At 43.6% G+C, this 24,998-nt stretch overlaps 1 protein-coding gene across 6 annotated transcripts in view; it reads right to left on the bottom strand.

Moving 5' to 3' along the window:
* Positions 1-21,691, bottom strand: part of LOC118368149 (sodium/potassium/calcium exchanger 4-like) — a 48,933-nt gene extending 27,242 nt beyond the window's left edge. For all 6 annotated transcript variants that reach the window (XM_052496698.1, XM_052496696.1, XM_052496701.1 and 3 more), the window contains exons 1-2: positions 20,797-21,691; positions 17,665-17,778 (exon numbers count right to left, since the gene is read on the bottom strand). In XM_052496698.1, coding sequence (XP_052352658.1) covers positions 17,665-17,778; positions 20,797-20,959 — 277 coding nt within the window. In that variant the 5' untranslated portion in view covers positions 20,960-21,691. The remainder of the gene's footprint in view (positions 1-17,664; positions 17,779-20,796) is intronic.
* Positions 21,692-24,998: the final 3,307 nt, after the last annotated feature.

Below are 24,998 nucleotides of genomic sequence, written 5' to 3'. Positions count from 1 at the left end.
ATGTTTGGTCAGGACGTGTCGTTTAATTCATTTGATCGTTTTGAGAGACTCATTACTGAGCACTTCCCCGCACAAAACACATTGTGGCGGCACTGACAAATCAGTGACAAGACAGTGCATCATCTGCTGCTGAACGACAGCACATGACGCAGAGCTGCCGTTCAGCAGCAGATGATGCCCTGTCTGTCACTGACTTGTCAGTGCCCCCACAATGTGTTTTGTGCGGGGAAGTGCTCAGTAACTCTACTCTGTCTGAACACTACAAACACAAAGAGCAGAAGAAAGAGAGGTGGGGTTTATGATTCCTCTTTGAGCTAAAGAGTGTCTCTGAAATAGCCATTACTAATGACAACCATATTTAGCTACTTACTTTCATTCTCAAGGCCAAGAAAAACAATTGTTAAGTATATCAAAGCCTGCTGAGATACACTACATTATGTTTATCATTGCCAAATATTCAACATTTTCTAAATATGACTCCTGATTTGTATTGATGGTTGGAATTCAAGTTGAAGGATAAAAGTGATGCTGGTGCTTTTTTGAAAGGGATGATGCATTTTGAGCATTAAGAAGGCATGATAATTATATAATTGCTTTTGATCTTTTTAATGGCATAGTAAATCAATAATGAAAATAAACATCTAATTATCTCAGATGAGACTCATAATTAACTCATTACATACATAATTGCTTGCTTTGTACCTGGGATATGGCTTTGCATCTTGCAGATACCAGCTGCAAGTCTACAGCTACTAATTGTAACAATCATCTGTTGAAGAAGGTGTGGACCAAAGGGGAGCGTGGTAAGTGTTAATTCTGTAACGGTCGTCTGTTGAAGAAGGTGAGGACCAAAGGGCAGCGTGGGAAGTGTGCATTCTGTAACGGTCGTCTGTTGTAGGTGTGGACCAAAGGGGAGCGTGGTAAGTGTTCATTCTGTAACGGTCGTCTGTTGAAGAAGGTGAGGACCAAAGGGCAGCGTGGTAAGTGTGCATTCTGTAACGGTCGTCTGTTGAAGAAGGTGTGAATCAAAGGGCAGCATGGTAAGTGTTCATTCTGTAACGGTCGTCTGTTGAAGAAGGTGTGGACCAAAGGGCAGCGTGGTAAGTGTGCATACTGTAACGGTCGTCTGTTGAAGAAGGTGTGGACCAAAGGGCAGCGTGGTAAGTGTGCATTCTGTAACGGTCGTCTGTTGAAGAAGGTGTGGACCAAATGGCAGCGTGGTAAGTGTTCATTCTGTAACGGTCGTCTGTTGAAGAAGGTGAGGACCAAAGGGGAGCGTGGTAAGTGTGAATTCTGTAACAAAGAAGGTGAGGACAAAGGGCAGGGTGGTAAGTGTGCATTCTGTAACGTTCGTCTGTTCAAGAAGGTGAGGACCAAAGGGCAGCGTGGGAAGTGTTCATTCTGTAACGATCGTCTGTTGAAGAAGGTGAGGACCAAAGGGCAGCGTGGTAAGTGTGCATTCTGTAACGGTCGTCTGTTGAAGAAGGTGAGGACCAAAGGTCAGCGTGGTAAGTGTTCATTCTGTAACGGTCGTCTGTTGAAGAAGGTGAGGACCAAAGGGCAGCGTGGTAAGTGTTCATTCTGTAACGGTCGTCTATTCAAGAAGGTGAGGACCAAAGGGCAGCGTGGTAAGTGTGCATTCTGTAACGGTCGTCTGTTCAAGAAGGTGAGGACCAAAGGGCAGCGTGGTAAGTGTGCATTCTGTAACGGTCGTCTGTTCAAGAAGGTGAGGACCAAAGGGCAGCGTGGTAAGTGTTCATTCTGTAACGGTCGTCTGTTCAAGAAGGTGAGGACCAAAGGGCAGCGTGGTAAGTGTGCATTCTTTTATTTCAACTGAACACTAAATAACAAAAATAACACAGAGAAGGAACGAAAACCAAAACAGTCCTGTCAGGTGCAGAAACACAAAACAGAAAATAACTACCCACAAAAAACACGTGGGAAAAAGCTACCAAAGTATGGTTCCCAATCAGAGACAACAATAGACAGCTGTCCCTGATTGAGAACCATACCCGGCCAAAACAAAGGAATACAAAAAACATAGAGAAAGGAACATAGAATTTCCACCCAAATCACACCCTGACCAAACCAAAATAGAGACATCAAAAGCTCTAAGGTCAGGGCGTGACACTAATGTGGAGATACTGAACATTGTTGACCGTCTTAGAAGACTAGGTCTGGATATCCACCCTCTTTACATATTGTTTTGTTTTTATTGAAAGGAAATCAAATCAAATCAAATTTTATTTGTCACATACACATGGTTAGCAGATGTTAATGCGAGTGTAGCGAAATGCTTGTGCTTCTAGTTCCGACAATGCAGTGATAACCAACAAGTAATCTAACTAACAATTCCAAAACTACTGTCTTATACACAGTGTAAGGGGATAAGGAATAAGTACATAAGGATATATGAATGAGTGATGGTACAGAGCAGCATACAGTAGATGGTATCGAGTACAGTATATACATATGAGATGAGTGTGTAGACAAAGTAAACAAAGTGGCATAGTTAAAGTGGCTAGTGATACATGTATTACATAAGGATGCAGTCGATGATGTAGAGTACAGTATATACGTATGCATATGAGATGAATAATGTAGGGTAAGTAACATTATATAAGGTAGCATTGTTTAAAGTGGCTAGTGATATATTTACATCATTTCCCATCAATTCCCATTATTAAAGTGGCTGGAGTTGTGTCAGTGTCAATGACAGTGTGTTGGCAGCAGCCACTCAATGTTAGTGGTGGCTGTTTAACAGTCTGATGGCCTTGAGATAGAAGCTGTTTTTCAGTCTCTCGGTCCCAGCTTTGATGCACCTGTACTGACCTCGCCTTCTGGATGATAGCGGGGTGAACAGGCAGTGGTTCGGGTGGTTGATGTCCTTGATGATCTTTATGGCCTTCCTGTAACATCGGGTGGTGTAGGTGTCCTGGAGGGCAGGTAGTTTGCCCCGGTGATGCGTTGTGCAGTCCTCACTACCCTCTGGAGAGCCTTACGGTTGAGGGCGGAGCAGTTGCCGTACCAGGCGGTGATACAGCCCGCCAGGATGCTCTCGATTGTGCATCTGTAGAAGTTTGTGAGTGCTTTTGGTGACAAGCCGAATTTCTTCAGCCTCCTGAGGTTGAAGAGGCGCTGCTGCGCCTTCTTCACGACGCTGTCAGTGTGAGTGGACCAATTCAGTTTGTCTGTGATGTGTATGCCGAGGAACTTAAAACTAGCTACCCTCTCCACTACTGTTCCATCGATGTGGATAGGGGGTGTTCCCTCTGCTGTTTCCTGAAGTCCACAATCATCTCCTTAGTTTTGTTGACGTTGAGTGTGAGGTTATTTTCCTGACACCACACTCCGAGGGCCCTCACCTCCTCCCTGTAGGCCGTCTCGTCGTTGTTGGTAATCAAGCCTACCACTGTTGTGTCGTCCGCAAACTTGATGATTGAGTTGGAGCGTGCGTGGCCACGCAGTCGTGGGTGAACAGGGAGTACAGGAGAGGGCTTAGAACGCACCCTTGTGGGGCCCCCCGTGTTGAGGATCAGCGGGGAGGAGATGTTGTTGCCTACCCTCACCACCTGGGGGCGGCCCGTCAGGAAGTCCAGTACCCAGTTGCACAGGGCGGGGTCGAGACCCAGGGTCTCGAGCTTGATGACGAGCTTGGAGGGTACTATGGTGTTGAATGCCGAGCTGTAGTCGATGAACAGCATTCTCACATAGGTATTCCTCTTGTCCAGGTGGGTTAGGGCAGTGTGCAGTGTGGTTGAGATTGCATCGTCTGTGGACCTATTTGGGCGGTAAGCAAATTGGAGTGGGTCCAGGGTGTCAGGTAGGGTGGAGGTGATATGGTCCTTGACTAGTCTCTCAAAGCACTTCATGATGACGGAAGTGAGTGCTACGGGGCGGTAGTCGTTTAGCTCAGTTACCTTACCTTTCTTGGGAACAGGAACAATGGTGGCCCTCTTGAAGCATGTGGGAACAGCAGACTGGTATAGGGATTGATTGAATATGTCCGTAAACACACCGGCCAGCTGGTCTGCGCATGCTCTGAGGGCGCGGCTGGGGATGCCGTCTGGGCCTGCAGCCTTGCGAGGGTTAACACGTTTAAATGTCTTACTCACCTCGGCTGCAGTGAACGAGAGACCGCATGTTTTCGTTGCAGGCCGTGTCAGTGGCACTGTATTGTCCTCAAAGCGGGCAAAAACGTTATTTAGTCTGCCTGGGAGCAAGACATCCTGGTCCGTGACTGGGCTGGGTTTCTTCTTGTAGTCCATGATTGACTGTAGACCCTGCCACATGCCTCTTGTGTCTGAGCCATTGAATTGAGATTCCACTTTGTCTCTGTACTGACGCTTAGCTTGTTTAATAGCCTTGCGGAGGGAATAGCTGCATTGTTTATATTCGGACATGTTACCAGACACCTTGCCCTGATTAAAAGCAGTGGTTCGCGCTTTCAGTTTCACGCGAATGCTGCCATCAATCCACGGTTTCTGGTTTGGGAATGTTTTTATCGTTGCTATGGGAACGACATCTTCGACGCACGTTCTAATGAACTCGCACACCGAATCAGCGTATTCGTCAATATTTCCATCTGACGCAATACGAAACATGTCCCAGTCCACGTGATGGAAGCAGTCTTGGAGTGTAGAGTCAGCTTGGTCTGACCAGCGTTGGACAGACCTCAGCGTGGGAGCCTCTTGTTTTAGCTTCTGCCTGTAGGCAGGGATCAGCAAAATGGAGTCGTGGTCAGCTTTCCCGAAAGGGGGGCGGGGCAGGGCCTTATATGCGTCGCGGATGTTAGAGTAACAATGATCCAAGGTTTTACCACCCCTGGTTGCGCAATCGATATGCTGATAAAATTTAGGGAGTCTTGTTTTCAGATTAGCTTTGTTAAAATCCCCAGCTACAATGAATGCAGCCTCCGGATAAATGGTTTCCAGTTTGCAAAGAGTTAAATAAAGTTCGTTCAGAGCCATCGATGTGTCTGCTTGGGGGGGATATATACGGCTGTGATTATAATCGAAGAGAATTCTCTTGGAAGATAATGCGGTCTACATTTGATTGTGAGGAATTCTAAATCAGGTGAACAGAAGGATTTGAGTTCCTGTATGTTTCCTTCATCACACCATGTCCCGTTAGTCATGAGGCATACGCCCCCGCCACTCTTCTTACCAGAGAGATGTATGTTTCTGTCGGCGCGATGCGTGGAGAAACCCGTTGGCTGCACCGCCCTGGATAGCGTCTTCCCAGTAAGCCATGTTTCCGTGAAGCAGAGGACGTTACAGTCTCTGATGTCCCTCTGGAATGCCACCCTTGCTTGGATTTCGTCAACCTTGTTGTCGAGAGACTGGACATTGGCAAGAAGAATGCTGGGAAGTGGTGCGCGATGTGCCCTTTTTCGGAGTCTGACCAGAACACCGCCTCGTTTCCCTCTTTTTCGGAGTCGTTTCCTTGGGACGCTGCATGCGATCCATTCCGTTGTCCTGTTTGTAAGGCAGAACACAGGATCCGCGTCGCGGAAAACATATTCTTGGTCGTACTGATGGTGAGTTGACGCTGATCTTATATTCAGTAGTTCTTCTCGACTGTATGTAATGAAACCTAAGATGACCTGGGGTACTAATGTAAGAAATAACACGTAAAAAAACAAAAAACTGCATAGTTTCCTAGGAACGCGAAGCGAGGCGGCCATCTCAGTCGGCGCCGGCGCATAGATGAGGAAATGGAGGTGAGACAGATAGAGGTGTATCTGGTGTAGAGTGGATTGGTGGGGCCGGGACAAATCGCAGGCATACAGCACATTTACAATTTTAAACAACAACCATGCAAAAGCTCCTTTCTGCCTTATGCCTTATGACAGACGACATTTGCACAGTACAGCTGTGTCCTTCTCAACACCACTCCAGAAGTGACGTCAGAGTGATAATTAGGGATGGCACAACTATCGTATAATCATGTAACCGCCGATTATGGATGAAGACCGTCATTTATTTCATTTTCTGGTGTAACGGACAGTGGAAGACGGGACGGCAGGGCATTAGTGCGATTGAGTCCGATTCCGTGGTTACATGGACTCTTTACAAACATGATTAAACTTTGTTGCTCCTTGCTGAAAGAAGCAAAGTATTTGGTTGTATAGGCAACACCTCCTTCCTGCAGCAGCAGCACATGTAGTCAGGAGTGGAGGAGAGGAGCACTGGTGAAAAAGTACCCAATTGTTATACTTGAGTAAAAGTAAAGATACCTTAATAGAAAATTACTCAAGTGAAAGTGAAAGTCACCCAGTAAAATACTACTTAAGTAAATGTCTAAAATAATTTGGTTTTAAATACACTTAAGTAGGAAGTACTTAAGTATCAAAAGTAAAAGTATAAATAATTTCTAATTCCATTAAGCAAATGAAACAGCACCATTTTATTGTTTTTATTTAAGGCTAGCAGGGGGCCACTCCAATACTCAGACATCATTTACAAACAGCCAGGGGGCCACTCCAACACTCAGACATCATTTACAAACAGCCAGGGGACCACTCCAACACTCAGACATCATTTACAAACAGCCAGGGGCCCACTCCAACACTCAGACATCATTTACAAACAGCCAGGGGCCACTCCAACACTCAGACATCATTTACAAACAGCCAGGGGGCCACTCCAACACTCAGACATCATTTACAAACAGCCAGGGGCCCACTCCAACATTCAGACATCATTTACAAACAGCCAGGGGTACACTCCAACAATCAGACATCATTTACAAACAGCCAGGGGCCCACTCCAACACTCAGACATCATTTACAAACAGCCAGGGGCCCACTCCAACACTCAGACATCATTTACAAACAGCCAGGGGCCACTCCAACACTCAGACATCATTTACAAACAGCCAGGGGGCCACTCCAACACTCAGACATCATTTACAAACAGCCAGGGGCCCACTCCAACACTCAGACATCATTTACAAACAGCCAGGGGCCCACTCCAACACTCAGACATCATTTACAAACAGCCAGGGGCCCACTCCAACACTCAGACATCATTTACAAACAGCCAGGGGCCACTCCAACACTCAGACATCATTTACAAACAGCCAGGGGGCCACTCCAACACTCAGACATCATTTACAAACAGCCAGGGGCCCACTCCAACACTCAGACATCATTTACAAACAGCCAGGGGCCCACTCCAACACTCAGACATCATTTACAAACAGCCAGGGGCCCACTCCAACACTCAGACATCCTTTACAAACAGCCAGGGGCCCACTCCAACACTCAGACATCATTTACAAACAGCCAGGGGCCCACTCCAACACTCAGACATCATTTACAAACAGCCAGGGGCCCACTCCAACACTCAGACATCATTTACAAACAGCCAGGGGCCCACTCCAACACTCAGACATCATTTACAAACAGCCAGGGGCACACTCCAACACTCAGACATAATTTACAAACAGCCAGGGGCACACTCCAACACTCAGACATCATTTACAAACAGCCAGGGGCCCACTCCAACACTCAGACATCATTTACAAACAGCCAGGGGTCCACTCCAACACTCAGACATCATTTACAAACAGCCAGGGGCCCACTCCAACACTCAGACATCATTTACAAACAGCCAGGGGCCCACTCCAACACTCAGACATCATTTACAAACAGCCAGGGGCCCACTCCAACACTCAGACATCATTTACAAACAGCCAGGGGCCCACTCCAACACTCAGACATCATTTACAAACAGCCAGGGGCCCACTCCAACACTCAGACATCATTTACAAACAGCCAGGGGCACACTCCAACACTCAGACATAATTTACAAACAGCCAGGGGCACACTCCAACACTCAGACATCATTTACAAACAGCCAGGGGCCCACTCCAACACTCAGACATCATTTACAAACAGCCAGGGGCCCACTCCAACACTCAGACATCATTTACAAACAGCCAGGGGCACACTCCAACACTCAGACATCATTTACAAACAGCCAGGGGCCCACTCCAACACTCAGACATCATTTACAAACAGCCAGGGGTCCACTCCAACACTCAGACATCATTTACAAACAGCCAGGGGCACACTCCAACACTCAGACATCATTTACAAACAGCCAGGGGCCCACTCCAACACTCAGACATCATTTACAAACAGCCAGGGGTCCACTCCAACACTCAGACATCATTTACAAACAGCCAGGGGCACACTCCAACAATCAGACATCATTTACAAACAGCCAGGGGCCCACTCCAACACTCAGACATCATTTACAAACAGCCAGTGGCCCACTCCAACACTCAGACATCAGTTACAAACAGCCAGGGGCCCACTCCAACACTCAGACATCATTTACAAACAAAGCATGCGTGTTTAGTGAGTCCGCTAGATCAGAGGCAGTAGGGATGACTGTTTTTTAATGTTTTTTTAGGGGGTAGATCAGTTTTAATATTGCAGATAGATTGTAGCTTCCATCAATGTAATTGTCTGTATCATTTCCAATCCCCCATAAAAAAAATGTAAATATATATACTGTCATTCAAAAGTTTGGGGTCACTTAGAAATGTCCTTGTTTTTTTAAAGAAAAGCACATTGTCCATTAAAATAACAACAAATTGATCAAAAATACAGTGTAGACATTGTTAATGTTGTAAATTACTATTGTACCTGGAAATGGATGATTTTTAATGGAATATCTACATACTGTAGGCATACAGAGGCCCATTATCAGCAACGATCACTCCTGTGTTCCAATGGAACGCTGTTAGCTAATCCAAGTTTATAATTTTAAAAGGCTAATTGATCATTAGAAAACCCTTTTGCAATTATGTTAGCTAAGCTGAAAACTGCTGTTCTGATTAAAGAAGCAATAAAACTGGCCTCCTTTAGAATAGTCTCAACTAAAACTGTATCTGGATCATCAGCATTTGTGAGTTTGATTACAGGCTCAAAATGCCCAGAAACAAAGTACTTTCTTCTGAAACTCGTCAGTCTATTCTTGTTCTGAGAAATGAAGGCTATTCCATTTCTTGGCTATTGCCAAGAAACTCAAGATCTCGTACAACGCTGTGTACTACTCCCTTCACAGAACGGCACAAACTGGCTATAACCAGAATAGAAAGAGGAGTGAGAGGCCCCGGTGCACAACTGAGCAAGAGGACATGTACATTAGAGTGTCTAGTTAAAGAAACAGACGCCTCACAAGTTCTCTCGCAGCTTCATTAAATAGTACCCGCAAAAGACCAGTCACAACATCAACAGTGAAGAGGCGACTCCATGATGCTGGCCTTCTAAGCAGAGTTGCAAAAAAAAATCCATATATCAGACTGGCCAATAAAAATAAAAGATTAAGATTGGAAAAAGAACACAGACACTGGACAGAGGAAATTTGCCTAGAAGGCCAGCATCCCGGAATCGCCTCTTCACTGTTGACGTTGAGACTGGTGTTTTGCGGGTACTATTTAATGTAGCTGTCAGTTGAGAACCCATTGGGTTCTTGGTCAGCTCCCTGACCAAGGCCCTTCTCCCCCGATTGCTCAGTTTGGCTGGGCGGCCAGCTCTAGGAAGAGTCTTGGTGGTTCCAAACTTCTTCCATCAAAATTCAACCTAGAATTGGCTTCCTATTTCGCAACAAAGCATAGTTCACTCATGCTGCCAAACATACCCTCGTAAAACTGACCATCCTTTCGATCCTTCGGCGATGTCATTTACAAAATAGCCTCCACCACTCTACTCAACAAATTGGATGCAGTCTATCACAGTGCCATCCGTTTTGTCACCAAAGCCCCATATACTACCCACCACTGCGACCTGTATGCTCTCGTTGGCTGGCCCTCGCTTCCTACTAGTCGCCAAACCCACTGGCTCCAGGTCATCTACAAGTCTCTGCTAGGTAAAGCCCTGCCTTATCTCAGCTCACTGGTCACCATAGCAGCACCCACCCATAGCACGCGTTTCAGCAGATATATCTCACTGGTCACCCCCAAAGCCAATTCTTCCTTTGGCCACCTCTCCTTCTAGTTCTCTGCTGTCAATGACTGGAACGAACTGCAAATATCTCTGAAGCTGGAGATTCTTACCTCCCTCACTAGCTTTAAGCACCAGCTGTCAGAGCAGCTCACAGATCACTTCGCATGTACATAGCTCATCTGTAAATAGCCCATCCAATCTACCTCATCCCCAAACTGTATTTTTTTATCTTGCTCCTTTGCACCCCAGTATCTCAACTTGCACATTCATCTTCTGCAGATCCTACCATTCCAGTGTTTAATTGCTATTTTCTAAGTACTTTGCAACCATGGCCTATTTATTGCTTTACCTCTCTTATCCTACCTCATTTGTACATGCTGTATACAGATCTTTCTACTGTATTATTGATTGTATGTTTGTTTATTCCATGTGTAACTCTGTGATGTTGTATGTGTCGAACTGCTTTGCTTTATCTTGGCCAGGTCGCAGTTGCAAATGAGAACTTGTTCTCAACTAGCCTACCTGGTTAAATAAAGGTGAAATTTAAAAGAAATTCAAAAAAGACTGTGTTCTTGGGGACCTTCAATGCTGCAGAAATGTTTTTGGTACACTTCCCCAGGTCTGTGCCTTGACACAAACCTGTCTCGGAGCTCTATGGACAATTCCTTCTACCTCATTACTTTGCTTTTGCTCTGACATGCACTGTCAACTGTGGGAACTTATAAGACGGGTGGGAGCAGGTTTTGTATCATCATTTACATTGTAAAATTATACGTTTTTAATCTGCCGTCGTTTTGCATATCAGTTCATAACCATGTGCCATGGAATCGGCACATCGAAAATCTCTTCGCAACTATTTTTCAATCTATATGGTACAGTTGCCATTTCTTGGGTCCTTAAATGAAACTGATATACTTTTTATTTATCACAATTTTCTTTAACCAATTTTGGTCTTTAGTGCTGGGCCGACAGACAAGTTCCTTAACTCCTCCCCCTTCCTCTTGCCTCCTCCATTTTTGCGGTAATGCTGCAATTAGTTGGTTGTAATTTTGGGTGGAGTAGACATTTCCATATATTTTTGTTAGCTGCATGTGTGACATAACTCCACCAGTCCTATTTATGATATAATTTATAAAGATGATATATATATATATATATATATATATATACTGTATATATATACAGCTACAGTATATATAATATGTGATGCTTCCGCTCGTCCTTCTTGCTGTAGCAAGGGAATGCTTTGATGTTGATTTGACATGAGGACAATTAATGTTTAGCAGTTCCCTCAAGATTAAAACTGCACATTATGACCACTTAGATATGGTAATTAAGTATTTTCTAAGTCTCAGAGTGGCATTTGTATTACAAGAATAAAATACATGGTTTAACATCAAACAGGCAAAGCGTCAATACAGTGATGATGAGATGGGGATGGCAGCCGTTTTATTGGCTCTTAACCAACTGTGCTATTTTGTTTGTTTTTCATATTGTTTGTAACTTGTTTTGTACATAATGTTTAGTCCCAGGGTCCTTAGCTTATTGATGAGCTTTGAGGGCGCTATGGTATTGAACGCTGCGCTGTCGTCAATGAACAGAATTCTCACATAGGTGTTCCTTTTGTCCAGTTGTGAAAGGGCAGTGTAGAGTGCAATAGAGATTGAGTCATCTGTTGATCTGTTGGGGTGGTATGCGTCATCTGTTGATCTGTTGGGGTGGTATGCATCATCTGTTGATCTGTTGGGGTGGTATGCGAACTGGATTGGGTATAGTGTATCTGGGATGATGGTGTTGATGTGAGCTATGACCAGCCTTTCAAAGCATTTCATGGCTACAGATGTGATTGTTACGGGGCATAGTCAGTTAGGCAGTTTGCCTTAGTGTTCTTGGGCACAAGGACTATGGTGGTCTGCTTGAAACATGTAGTTATTATAGACTGGTACAGGGAGAGGTTGAAAATGTCAGTGAAGATACTTGCCAGTTGGTTAGTGCATGCTCTGAGTACTCACATCGGATACAGATAGCGAGATCACACAGTCGTGCAGAACAGCTGGTGCTCTCATGCATGGTTCAATGTTGCCTGCCTTGAAGCGAGCATATCATTAATTTCGCTTGTCTGGTAGGATGCATCACTGGGCAACTCGCGGCTGTGTTTCTCTTTGTAATCCATGATAGTTTGCAAGCCCTGCCACATCAGATGAGAATCATAGCCGGCATAATAGGATTTGATCTTAGCCCTATTTTGACGTTTTGACTGTTTGATGGTTTGCCGGAATGTCTTATAAGTGTCCAGATTAGTGTCCCGCTCCTTGAAAGCGGCAGATCTAACTTTTATCTCAGTGTGGATTTTCCCTGTAATCCAAGGCATCTTGTTGGGATACAGTATGTAGGTACGGTTGCTGTGGGGATGTCATCGTCGATGCAGTTATTCATTAAACCGGTGACTTATGTGGTAAACACCTCTATGTTATTGGATGACAATATTCCAGTCTGTGCTAGTCAAACAGTCCTGTAGCTTAGCATCCGTTGCGTCGGAATACTTCCGTGTTGAATGCTTCACTTATACTTCATGTTTGAGCTTTTAACTGTAAGCAGGAATCAGGAGGATAGAGTTATGGTCAGATTTTCCAAATGGAAGGTGAGGGAGAGCTTTTTGTTTCTGTGTGTTGAGTAAAGGTGCATTTTTTCACCTCTAGTTGCACAGGTGACATACTGGTAAAAATGAGGTAAGACGGATTTCAGTTTCCCTGCATTAAATCACCGGCCACTAGAAGCGTCACCTCTGGATGTGCATTTTCTTGCTTTCTTATGGCCTGGTACAGCTCGTTGAGTGTGGTCCGACGGCCAGCATCGATTTGTGGTAGTTAATAGACAGCTATGAAAAATATAGCTGAAAACTTGGTAAATAGTACCTCAAGACTTCCTTAATATTAGAGATTGCACACCAGCTGTTGTTAACAAAGAGACACACACCTCCCTCCTTCACCTTACCCGAAGTTGCCATTCGGTCGTGACGATGCATAGAAAAAAACATCTATTAAATCAAATCAAATAAAGTTTATTTGTCACGTCCGCCGAATAAAACAGTGAAATGCTTACTTACAGGCTCTAACCAATAGTGCAAAAAATGTGTTAGGTGAACAATAGGTAAGTAAAGAAATAAAACAACAGTAAAAAGACAGGCTAAATATAGTAGCGAGGCTATAAAAGTAGCGAGGCTACATACAGACACCGGATAGTCGGGCTGATTGAGGTAGTATGTACATGTAGATATGGTTAAAGTGACTATGCATATATGATGAACAGAGAGTAGCAGTAGTGTAAAAGAGGGGTTGGCGGGTGGCGGGACACAATGCAGATAGCCCGGTTAGCCAATGTGCGGGAGCACTGATTGGTCGGCCAAATTGAGGTAGTATGTACATGAATGTATAGTTAAAGTGACTATGCATATATGATAAACAGAGAGTAGCAGCAGCGTAAAAAGTGGGTTTGGGGGGTGTTGGGGGGGCACACAATGCAAATAGTCTGGGCAGCCATTTGATTAACTGTTCAGGAGTCTTATGGCTTGGGGGTAAAAAGTGTTGAGTATCCTTTTTGTCCTAGACTTGCCGCTCCGGTACTGCTTGACATGCGGTAGTAGAGAGAACAGTCTATGACTGGGGTGGCTGGGGTCTTTGACAATTTTTAGAGCCTTCCTCTGACACCGCCTGGTGTAGAGGTCCTGGATGGCAGGCAGCTTATCTCCAGTGATGTACCGGGCCGTACGCACTACCCTCTGTAGTGCCTTGTGGTCAAAGGCCGAGCAAAGACCGTACCAGGCAGTGATGCAACCAGTCAGGTTGCATCACATGCTCTCGATGTTGCAGCTGTAGAACCTTTTGAGGATCTCAGTACCCATGCCAAATCTTTTTAGTTTCCTGAGTGGGAATAGGCTTTGTAGGCTTTGTTTTAGTTTGTTGTTGATGTGGACCCAGAGGAACTTGAAGCTCTCAACCTGCTCCAGATGTAGAGTATATTATCCATGTCCTTGTTCATACTCCCAAGAAACATAGGATATTACAGTTCTTCAGGTGCCTTTGATGTGATAGTCTGGAACGGTGCTTGTACACTTGTTCTCTAGTGATTGTATGTTCGCCAATAGAACGAAGGATGTCTCGTCTCGTCAGGGATTTGAAAATCTTGCGCCGTCTCTTTCTCTTCGAGTTCCGGGGATTAGGGCCTGTTCCAGAATGAGCCGTATATACACAGCTGTTCTGATGTCCAATGATCTGAGGTTCAGAAGCTGTTTTCGGTCATAGGAAATGATGGCGGAAATATTATGTACAAAGAAAGTTTTGATTAGTGTAAAAAAAACACACACACAAAATTACAGAATTGGTCAGGAGCTCGTAAGATGGTAGCTATGCACTGCAGCGCCAACCTACTGTTTTGGCCCTCTCTCTCCCTCTCCATTTCCCTCTCTCTTTTTCTCTCTCTCACTTTACCACACCAGCTGTCTCAACCTCTGAATTCTCAGTTATGAAAAGCCAACTGACATTTCCTCCTGAGGTTCTGACCTGTTGCACCGTCTACAACCACTGTGGTTATTATTTGACCCTGCTGGTCATCTATGAATGTTTGAACCTCTTTCAGAACAATATGGCCTTAATGGCCGTGTACTCTTATAATCTCCACCAGGCACAGCCAGAAGAGGACTGGCCACCCCAAAGAGCCTGGTTCCTCTCTAGGTTTTTTACTAGGTTCCTGCCTTTCTAGAGAGTTTTCCCTAGCCACCGTGCTTCTACATCTGTATTGCTTGCTCTTTGGGGTTTTAGGCTGGGTTTCTGTGTCAGCACTTTGTGACATCTGCTGATGTAAAACGGGCTTTATGAATACATTTGATTGATTAATTAATTGATTGCAGTATAAGGCCTTCTGAATGTCTGCTTCACGGACTGAACTCACCAGATGTGTTTTACTCTATTCTGAATTCATAAAAATATTTCCAGTTAGTTAATTCAGCACTCAGAGGTTAGGTGCTGTGCCTTGATGTTTGCAATTAATCTACTATACCACCAGAAATGTGCCCAGCTGTTCAAAACACAAAGGATGGCAATGTGTATGTCAACACAGGCTAGGCAGTGTGAACAGATGTGAGCAGCTAAACTACAACTTGCTTTTTTGTTAATGATGACTGCATGTTATCCCATTTGAATAACGTCAGTCTTTCAAAATAACAGAGTAATAACATGTCTGTGTCGTCAGTGATTTTCTAAGGTTTGTGTTTGTCCCTGCATTTTTCTGACGTGTGAGTAGCAGTCAGTCAGAGTCAGTCAGTCTATACTGTACAGCTCACTGCTGTATTGTGGTCTAAAAATAGCACAATCTTCTATTATTAGACAGCACATCCAAGGTCCTGTCAGGAAGGAGACCATCAGCACATCAATGGTTCTGTCAGGAAGGAGACTATCAGCACATCAATGGTCCTTTCAGGAAGGAGACTATCAGCACATCAATGGTCCTGTCAAGAAGGGCACTATCGGCACATCAATGGTTCTGTCAGGAAGGAGACTATATCAGCACATCAATGGTCCTGTCAGGAAGGAGACTATCAGCACATCCAAGGTCCTGTCAGGAAGGAGACTATCAGCACAACAATGGTCCTGTCAGGAAGGAGACTATCAGCACATCAATGGTCCTGTCAGGAAGGAGACTATCAGCACAACAATGGTCCTGTCAGGAAGGAGACTATCAGCACATCAATGGTCCTGTCAGGAAGGAGACTATCAGCACATCAATGGTCCTGTCAGGAAGGAGACTATCAGCACATCAATGGTCCTGTCAGGAAGGAGACTATCAGCACATCAATGGTCCTGTCAGGAAGGAGACTATCAGCACATCAATGGTCCTGTCAGGAAGGAGACTATCAGCACATCAATGGTCCTGTCAGGAAGGAGACTATCAGCACATCAATGGTCCTGTCAGGAAGGGGACTATCAGCACATCAATGGTCCTGTCAGGAAGGAGACTATCAGCACATCAATGGTCCTGTCAGGAAGGAGACTATCAGCACATCATTGGTCCTATCAGGAAGGAGACTATCAGCACATCAATGGTCCTGTCAGGATGGAGACTATCAGCACATCATTGGTCCTGTCAGGAAGGAGACTATCAGCACATCAATGGTCCTGTCAGCAGCATACCACCCTGCATACCACTGCTGGCATGCTTCTGAAGCTAAGCAGGGTTGGTCCTGGTCAGTCCCTATATGGGAGACCAGATGCGGCTGGAAGTGGTGTTGGAGGGCCAGTACGAGGCACTCTGTCCTCTGGTCTAAAATAATATCCCAATGCCAAAGGGCAGTAATTAGGGACATTGCCCTGTGTAGGGTGCCGTCTTTCGGGTGGGACATTACACGGGTGTCCTGACTCTCTGAGGTCATTAAAGATCCCATGGCACTTATCGTAAGAGTAGGGGTGTTAACCCTGGTGTCCTGGCTAAATTCCCAATCTCACCCTCAAACCATCAGTCACCTAATAATCCCCAGTTTACAATTGGCTGATTCATCCCCCTCCTCTCCCCTGTAACTATTCCCCAGGTCGTTGCTGCAAATGAGGATGTGTTCTCAGTCAACTTACCTGGTAAAATAACGGATAAATAAAAATACATAAATAAAGGAAGGGGACTATCAGCACATCAATGGTCCTGTCAGGAAAGGAACTATCAGCACTGTTGTGTGCTGTTCTGATGCAGAAGGTTGTGTATATTATTATAGCATCAATATGAACACATAAGTGCATCAAAAATGAACCAATGATAAATCAATATACCCTCAGAAAAGGATCAAATTGAGACCAGCTCCAAAAAGGGAAGGTGAACACACAGCAATGAAAAGCTTTATTTAAAATGTCATGATACCACCGTCTTTTCTGCCATGATATTATCATTTGTTACGTTCAGAATGTTGAAATGATTATGTGAGGAACAGAACATCATGGCTTTGGGTTTGCATGCTGAACTGGAACAGTAATTGAGCTTGCTTTCTGTCAGGCTTCAGTCCTCTGCTCTCTCTCTCTCTCTCTCTCTCTCTCTCTCTCTCTCTCTCTCTCTCTCTCTCTCTCTCTCTCTCTCTCTCTCTCTCTCTCTCTCTCTCTTCTTATCGCCTACATAATGAAGATTTACAGCTCTGTCCTGTGCCTCCAAAACTAACTCATCTCATTTGTCATTCAGTTGGAGGCCCCACCCACCCACCTGGACACCCAGGTTGCCCACATTTGCAAATCTCATCTGCACCACAACCACAGTAGTAAAAACTGTGGCTCTTCTGACGAACAATAGACTAACTAGAGAGCTAGTGGTGGTAGATTTAGTGAAACATCTAAGGCAACCAATATTTTCCCATCTCACTCCATCTGTTATTTTTCTAACTGACTCAGAGTATGTGTAGGCTGTAGGAAACATGAGGGCTGTGCCATTGTATAACACTCTCTGAAGAGCTTTCCTATGAAGTCCTCCCAAGCTGCAGTAGCTGGCTGGTTGTTCAGATTTAGGGTACAGTGCAGTCCCTAGCTCTGTGCAGGTATAAGATACACAACATGGCTCCAGACAAAATTAGGGTTCACTACCACACTGCCTTGTTCAGTGCAGGTTTAGAGACATTATCTGGCTAACTGCAGGTTTAGGGTAATGGTAGGGGTAGCGGGTTAGGGAACACTACCTACCTGGCTCAGTGCAATTCTTATCCAGTGTGTTATTGTCCCCGTCCAAGGCCATCAGCCTGCGTCCCAGACGGTCAGATGTGTCAGCCAGCCCCTGCTCCAGGACCAGACCATGTCCTACAACAGGAAAGAGACAGGTATTGAACCACTCCTCACTTGGAGAATCCCTGGAAATAAATCTAGGAAGGTCTAACCAGGAAATCAGAAGCTTAAAATGTAGTTAGGACTAACCAATACTATAAGGATGGCAGTCTATAATACTTATTGAGCTCTGTGTTGTGCTTTATCAAACTTATCAACATAGAAATCACCTGATGCCACTGTGTGACTGAATATAATGGGACTCATTTGTATGTAAAACAACAAGCCTGCTTACAACGGACAAGACAGTGCTATTTCCAGCTCTAACAGTGGCTTGTCTGTGGTGATGTATCTTCCATCCTCTTATGCATGATATCATTTGTTATAATCCCTTAAGCTCCTTGTTATTCTGGGGCGGCAGGTAGCCTAGTGGTTAGAGGTTTGGGCCCGTAACCGAAAGGTTGCTTGGTCGAATCCCTGAGCTGACAAGGTACAAATCTGTTGTTCTGCCCCTGAACAAGGCAGTTAACCCACTGTTCCCTGGTAGGCTGTCAGTGTAAAAAAAGAATTTGTTCTTAACTGACTTGCCTAGTAAAATACATTCTAATACAATTAGTGAACTCTCTCTGTGACAGATTTTATCCAAACAGTTGATGTTCAAATCAGGGGTTGGACCAGTTTCAGGGGGAAAAAACTAAATCCGGAAAATAACTAAGTTATTTGAGGAAGGGAAACAAAACCGGAAACTAATGTGACCTCTGGTGTCCCTGAAAATAACCGTTATTTTCTCATCTCTGGAACCGGTTAATGTCTCGTATATAATTATGTAAAACAGTGAACTTATGATGCTAGTAATAGCCTAAACACATTCCAATTCACGTCAACCCATGATGCTCAGTGCTTCAAGCACTTATCTGTCCATCAAACATGTAAACAACTAGTTAACCCATTCCATAGCGCTGCTCTATCCAAGCAAATTGATGGATTTAGATTTGATCAGGATCCCAATTAGCCAACACCAATGGTAACAGCTAGTCTTCCTGGGGTCCGACACATAACGAAAAAGACATTAAAGACAAAAATGTACATATTCATTTGAGTAAATTCATGAGCTAAATTTTAAAACAATGTTGATTTTAGGAGGTAAAAAAATCTACGAAAATGAGCAATATGAACCGTTAATTTTTGGGAGTTTGAACCGGTTCAACTTTATTATGCTGGTCAGAGCACTGGAACGGAACCAAACAAGTATGGGTTCTGCTCGGAATGGAACGATTGGAAAATAATTTTGGTTCCAACACCTGGTTCAACTCGATAGCGCCCTATTATGTTCAAACAGGGACATACAACTACAGAGACATCTTTTATGGCACAATATAAAAATGGGTCTTATGATACAGCGAGCCCTAATGCAAGTGTAAAGTGAAATGGTAAGTAGGAAAGAATTTACACACCAGCCCTGTGACTTATTGTGTGTGTGTGTGTGTGTGTGTGTGTGTGTGTGTGTGTGTGTGTGTGTGTGTGTGTGTGTGTGTGTGTGTGTGTGTGTGTGTGTGTGTGTGTGTGTGTGTGTGTGTGTGTGTGTGTGTGGAGAAATTAACATATTTTAGGAGTCAGGATTCTGATGGATGTGTTGTTCATTAAAACTCCACATACCAGTTGTGAACTAATCTGGCATCGATAAGTGAGGGGTAATTCATTTCAAAGGCAAGACAGCATCAAACATGGATACATTCACAAATTCTTGCCTCTGAAATGATTGTGCATTCTGGAGTACTTAACTTAATGTTGACAGTTTATAAGTGATTCTTCCATATTGGCGATAGAACATTTAATACCATAATGCCATAATACTACTTCCTGTAATAAATTGCTGATTCAAAGCCAAGTCTTGACTGTTCCACACTATCCCTATCTTTCTATTGTTTACATAATTTTGTAACATTAATGTAACAATTTATTCAGTGATGAAGAACAACAGATTAACACTGACATTTGAGTGACCACTCCTGAAATAATAATTCAAGGACTTGTCACAGTTCATATAGAATATTTGATGTCCTTGTAAATCATTTTGTAAACGTAGGTAATAGGTATTCTTTTTCAGCTCTCACACATAATGTATGGCACCAAAAGGGCTAAGTGCATACAGCTAAATGTGGGTTGAATCATGTTCTATACAAACAAATGTACAGGTTTTATGATCTGACCTGATACTGACAATAGATACTGTTGTCCTGTCTCTTTTCAGTTTTTTCCCAGAATGATGTAGTACGGTTAAATACAGAGAAGCCATATTGTAGCTGAAGTAAGACTGGTTGAACCCGACATGGTCTCCACAAACCCACCCAGCAGGCGAGGGACCCAACCCCGCGCCCCCCAAACCGACATGGTCTCCACAAACCCACCCAGCGGGCGAGGGACCCACCCCCGCGCCCCCCAAGGCGACAGAGACAGCACATGTCAAACCAAATGAATAGAAGACAAAAACAAACATGTCTATGACTGTCTTGAAGAAGGGAATACAGTATTTGGTGTAAATCAAAACTGACTGAGAATGACCTGCCACTCACATTATATTATAGATCCTGCACACACACACTGCTATTACCTCTCCACTCGAATCAGTCAGGGCCATAAACTATACTTTTATGAGTGTCCCAGATTCAGTGGGTATAAACACATTCTACAAACAGAACAGTCAGGTGTGCTGCCTGCCTGCCCAGTTTAAATGATGAGCAGCCTACATGTCATTTTTGTTGAAAATGCAAGAATCTCCCAAAATGGAACATGACGCGCATGCCACAAAAAACTCAAATCTCCATCCCGAACCATGGTTATTATTATAGCGTTATTCTGAAGCAGGCAAGCAGAATGACCTTTTGAGACACAATGTCATAGATTTATGATATATTAATTTGGCACCAATGCAGTGCGTGCCAATTTGCGCAATCACATCATGAAATTCATTTTTTGTTCCACACAGTCCGGTGATTATAAACGCGTTCCCCCCGGGCCAACCCTGGGACCCCTTTCCCCTCGTATTCTTCTCACCTGTTTTTGTGAGCAGGGCGGACATGCACCATGCCAAACATAGAATACTGCAGATAAAACAGACTTGAACGAAAAGCATCTGTCTCCTCTTGCGAACTTTGAAGATTTTAGCTATAGCTCTCTTTTTTGACATGGTGCAGTTCTGCTCCGGTAGAGGCTCCATGTCTGTACCGTACGCGGGGAACAGGCTGGGGTATAGCGGGGAACAGGCTGGGGTATAGCGGACAGCAGGCTCGACCTCCTCCCTATCACTGCAGATAGCGTCCCACTGAGCGCCGTGCCACAGATGGTTCGGACCGCAGAAATCACCCGAGTAGGCCTATAGTTTCAAACAGCAAAGGGTCGGGTTGCCGTCCTCATTTCAAATAGCCGAGGCGCGGATCTCTGACGGAGGCAGCGGAGCGAACAGCTCGCATGTGTGAATGTGTGAGCTCAGTCCCCGCTCCCTGGGAGCCGCAGGGAAAACACTACTCAGATGTTGGATTATGAAAACCGCACGTGGGAATTGTGTCCTGTGGCGAGAGAATGCTGTTATAGTGTAATCAAATTAAATTACACAATAGTCCCATTATTATACAGGCAGGCAAGTGAGACTACAGCCTAGGCTATACGTTTATTCTAAATATACCACTATTTCTCAAGCCGATGCCAGTTGGCATCTTCAAAAGCCGCCGACAGCCCTTTTATATGTCCCCATGTGCACCAGTCAGTAGGTCCACCGTGGATTCTTGACAACAAGGTTTATTTATTGGCCGTTGAAAATAGGTCATTCTCCAATATTGTTCCATCCGCTTGGTATTGTCTCCTTCTCCCCAAAATGTTCAGGGGCTAAAACATTATCAGCAAAAAAATATTAGCTCATCCCACACTTTCGTTCCATGACAGCGCGCGCTCCCCCACATGCAGCGGCAACTTCTACATGTGAGCGGAATGTACACGTGACGCTGCTCCTCCATGGTGGTAGTCTACAACTATGCCTGTATCTACCAGCCTACTCTATCCATCCATCCTAGGTGGGGGAAAAATGGCCAGCTGCCGGTATCTACTGGCCTACTCTGTCCATCCTACCTTCCTGGCCTAAATTGGTCATCTTACTGATGCAGGACAGAATTGCAGAAGTGGTAAAAGTCAAATCGACTGTAAATTATAGTAATAGTTAAAGCTGAAGTATGTAACTTTTTGGATAGCGATCAATGTTATTTCTAGATCTGTCATTCTCATTGAAAGCAAGTCTAAGAAGTGGTAGATCTGTTCTTTGTGTGCAATTTCTATGCTCCTGTTTTTAAATTTCCTTTTTGCATTTTTTTGACTACTTTTGGTTTAGTACACCAGCTTCAAACATCTGAACATACAATATTTTTGGTCATTGAACATATATTTTACAGCGGTTTAGATGGTACAATGATTCTTTACTATATTATACATAGCTTTTTTTGTCACATAAACTGAAATTAAGCTAACTATTAGCATTTTAGCAACCAGTAAATGTCATAAATGTCTGCATATTGCACCTTTATATGCATTAATTCATGTTAAATGAATCACTTGCATGTTTAGTATTTTATCCTTATTGAAACAGATTATTTTTGGCTACTGTGACGTTACATGTTATTTGTATTATTATTAAATATAGATTTTACAATTGCAAATATTTGATCAAACTCATATTATGGTTAAATAAATGATTTACAAATAATTTGTGTTCCTCAATAAAACTTTACAGCATCCTGTTGTTGAGATGGATTGTCCACCTCAACAACAGCAACAGCCCCTTCACATTACACTCCATGCAGTTTGGCTTCAGAGCAAAACACTCCACAGAAACAGCCAACTGCTTTCTTCTGGAAAATGTGGACAAAGGGGGCGTTGTTGGGGCTGTATTTCCAGACCTAAGAAAAGCTTTTGATACTGTTAACCATGAGGATCTCATTACAAAACTGTCCAAGTTCAACTTTTCCCCCGATGCCTTGAGATGGATGAAATCATACATTGAAGGCGGAACCCAGTGTGTCAGAGTGAGCAATGAGCTGTCGCCCACTCTCAGCTATGATGTGGGGGTGCCCCAAGGGTCAATACTGGGGTCCCTCCTGTACAGCCTGTACAATAATGATCTACTGGGTTTGTAGTTTAAATGCATGCAGATGATACAGTGATATATGTGCATGCAAAGAGCAAACAACAAGCTGCACAAGAACTACCTACTGTAATGGTCCAGGTTACAAAATGTCTCTGACTCATGTTTGCATCTCGATGGGAAAAAACAGTCTGCATGTTCTTCACAAAGAGGGCAACTGATGCTACTGAGCCAGATGTCTATGTGTCAGGGGAGAAGCTCCAGGTGGTATCCTTGGTATCATACTTTATTCCAACCTCTCTTTTAAAAAGCAGGTGAAAAAGGTAACTCAAATAACCAAATTCAACCTAGCTAATTTCCGATTCAAACAAAATTGTTTGACTACAGAGGTAGAAAAACTGTATTTCAAATCTATGATACTCCCCCACTTAATAACCTCTACAGGATCGGTGTCCCTATACTGGGACGGTTGTTGCTAACGTGTGTTAATGTGATTCGCATGGTGTTGTAAGTAACAGCAAACTTTCCAGGACATAGACATGTCTTATATGGGCAGAAAGCTCAAATTCTTGTTAATCTAACTGCACTGTCCAATTTAAAGTAGCTGTTACGGTGAAAAAATACTATACTATTGTTTGAGGAGAGTGCACAACAACAAAAAACTTTAATCGCGGCAATTGGATCACCTCTGAAGCTAAATCATGCACTTACATTCAGTAATCTTGAGGGTCCCAGAAATAAAATGTAGCATAGTTTAGTTTGATATTTTTGATATTTTTATATACAAACGTAGGAACTGGGTTCTACAGTTTGAACCCCTGCTGTTTCTGGCTCCACACTCACCACACCCGGCCATCTAGGTGTGTGAAAGTTAGTGTATAAGCTAATGATCCATCATGTATGACATTCCTGGGAGTGTGTAAACTTAAATGTTGTATTACCATGTAATTTTTGTATGTTCTCAATAGTTATGTGCTTCAAAATGTATCAATTGACCAATTTGGAACATTCGGGCAGACAAATATTTTGTCAAGTATTGCAATGCTGGATCAATCTGAAACTTTGCACACACACACTGCTACCATCTAGTGGCCAAAATCTAAATTGCGCCTAAACTACAATTTATTATGGCCTTTCTCTTGCATGCAAAAGATGATAACAAACATAATAGAAAACGCATATTTTATTATTTGTATTATCTTTTACCAGATATAATGACTTATATTCTCCTACAATAATTTCACATTTCCACACATATCAAAGTGTTTCCTTTCAAATGGATTTCAAATATGCATATCCTTGATTCAGGTCCTGAGCTACAGGCAGTTAGATATGGGGATGTCATTATAGGCGAAAATGGGAAAAAAGTGTCCGCTCCCAAACCCATGGTAGCAGATCCACAAGGTCTGCCATGAGCGGTGACTGTAAAGTTCCCTTAAGGAAAAGCACATGAAGACAATCTGCTTTCTATGTGAGAGCTTCCAATGTCTGGAGCACACTGCCATCAGACACACATAACTGCACCACCTATCCCACCTTCACAAAAAAACATAGACATGGCTAAATGCCAATCAGACTTGTTAACATAATCGCTACCTGTGTATGTAGCTTGTCTGTAGCTTGTGAGGTGTGGAAACACTATTGTGTTTATGTATTTTGTTTAGTTGCTTTTTGTGCAATTGCTGTCTGCGTGCTACGTGCTGCTTGTTATATTTTGCTCTGCATGTGCTCACTGTTCATTTTTTAAATGTTTTATTATTGTAATTGTTTTTAATAGCCTGCCCAGGGAATGCAGTTGAAAATTTGCCGGTTGGCTAAATCCATCACTTTAACTGAAACGTTGATTAATGTGCACTTCCCTGTAAACATTAAAATAACCATAGTTACTATGGACACCAGTAACCCTAACAATGAGTACTAAATAAAATAATTGATACACTGTAGTTACATAGTAATGACAACAACAGTTGGCTACACAATAATAAGAAAACGGTGTTATTGTTATCAGGAACCAAAGTAAGACCCAAGTGCAGAATGTGTGAAGTAACAATGTTCATGGTAACAGGGGCAGGCAAACGACAGGTCAAGGCATGCAGGGGTTGATAATCCAGAGTAGAGGCCAAGGTAC

The sequence above is a fragment of the Oncorhynchus keta genome, chromosome 35 (assembly GCF_023373465.1).
Source record: "Oncorhynchus keta strain PuntledgeMale-10-30-2019 chromosome 35, Oket_V2, whole genome shotgun sequence".
NCBI lineage: Eukaryota > Metazoa > Chordata > Actinopteri > Salmoniformes > Salmonidae > Oncorhynchus > Oncorhynchus keta.
This window is presented reverse-complemented; position numbering and strand designations above follow the sequence as displayed.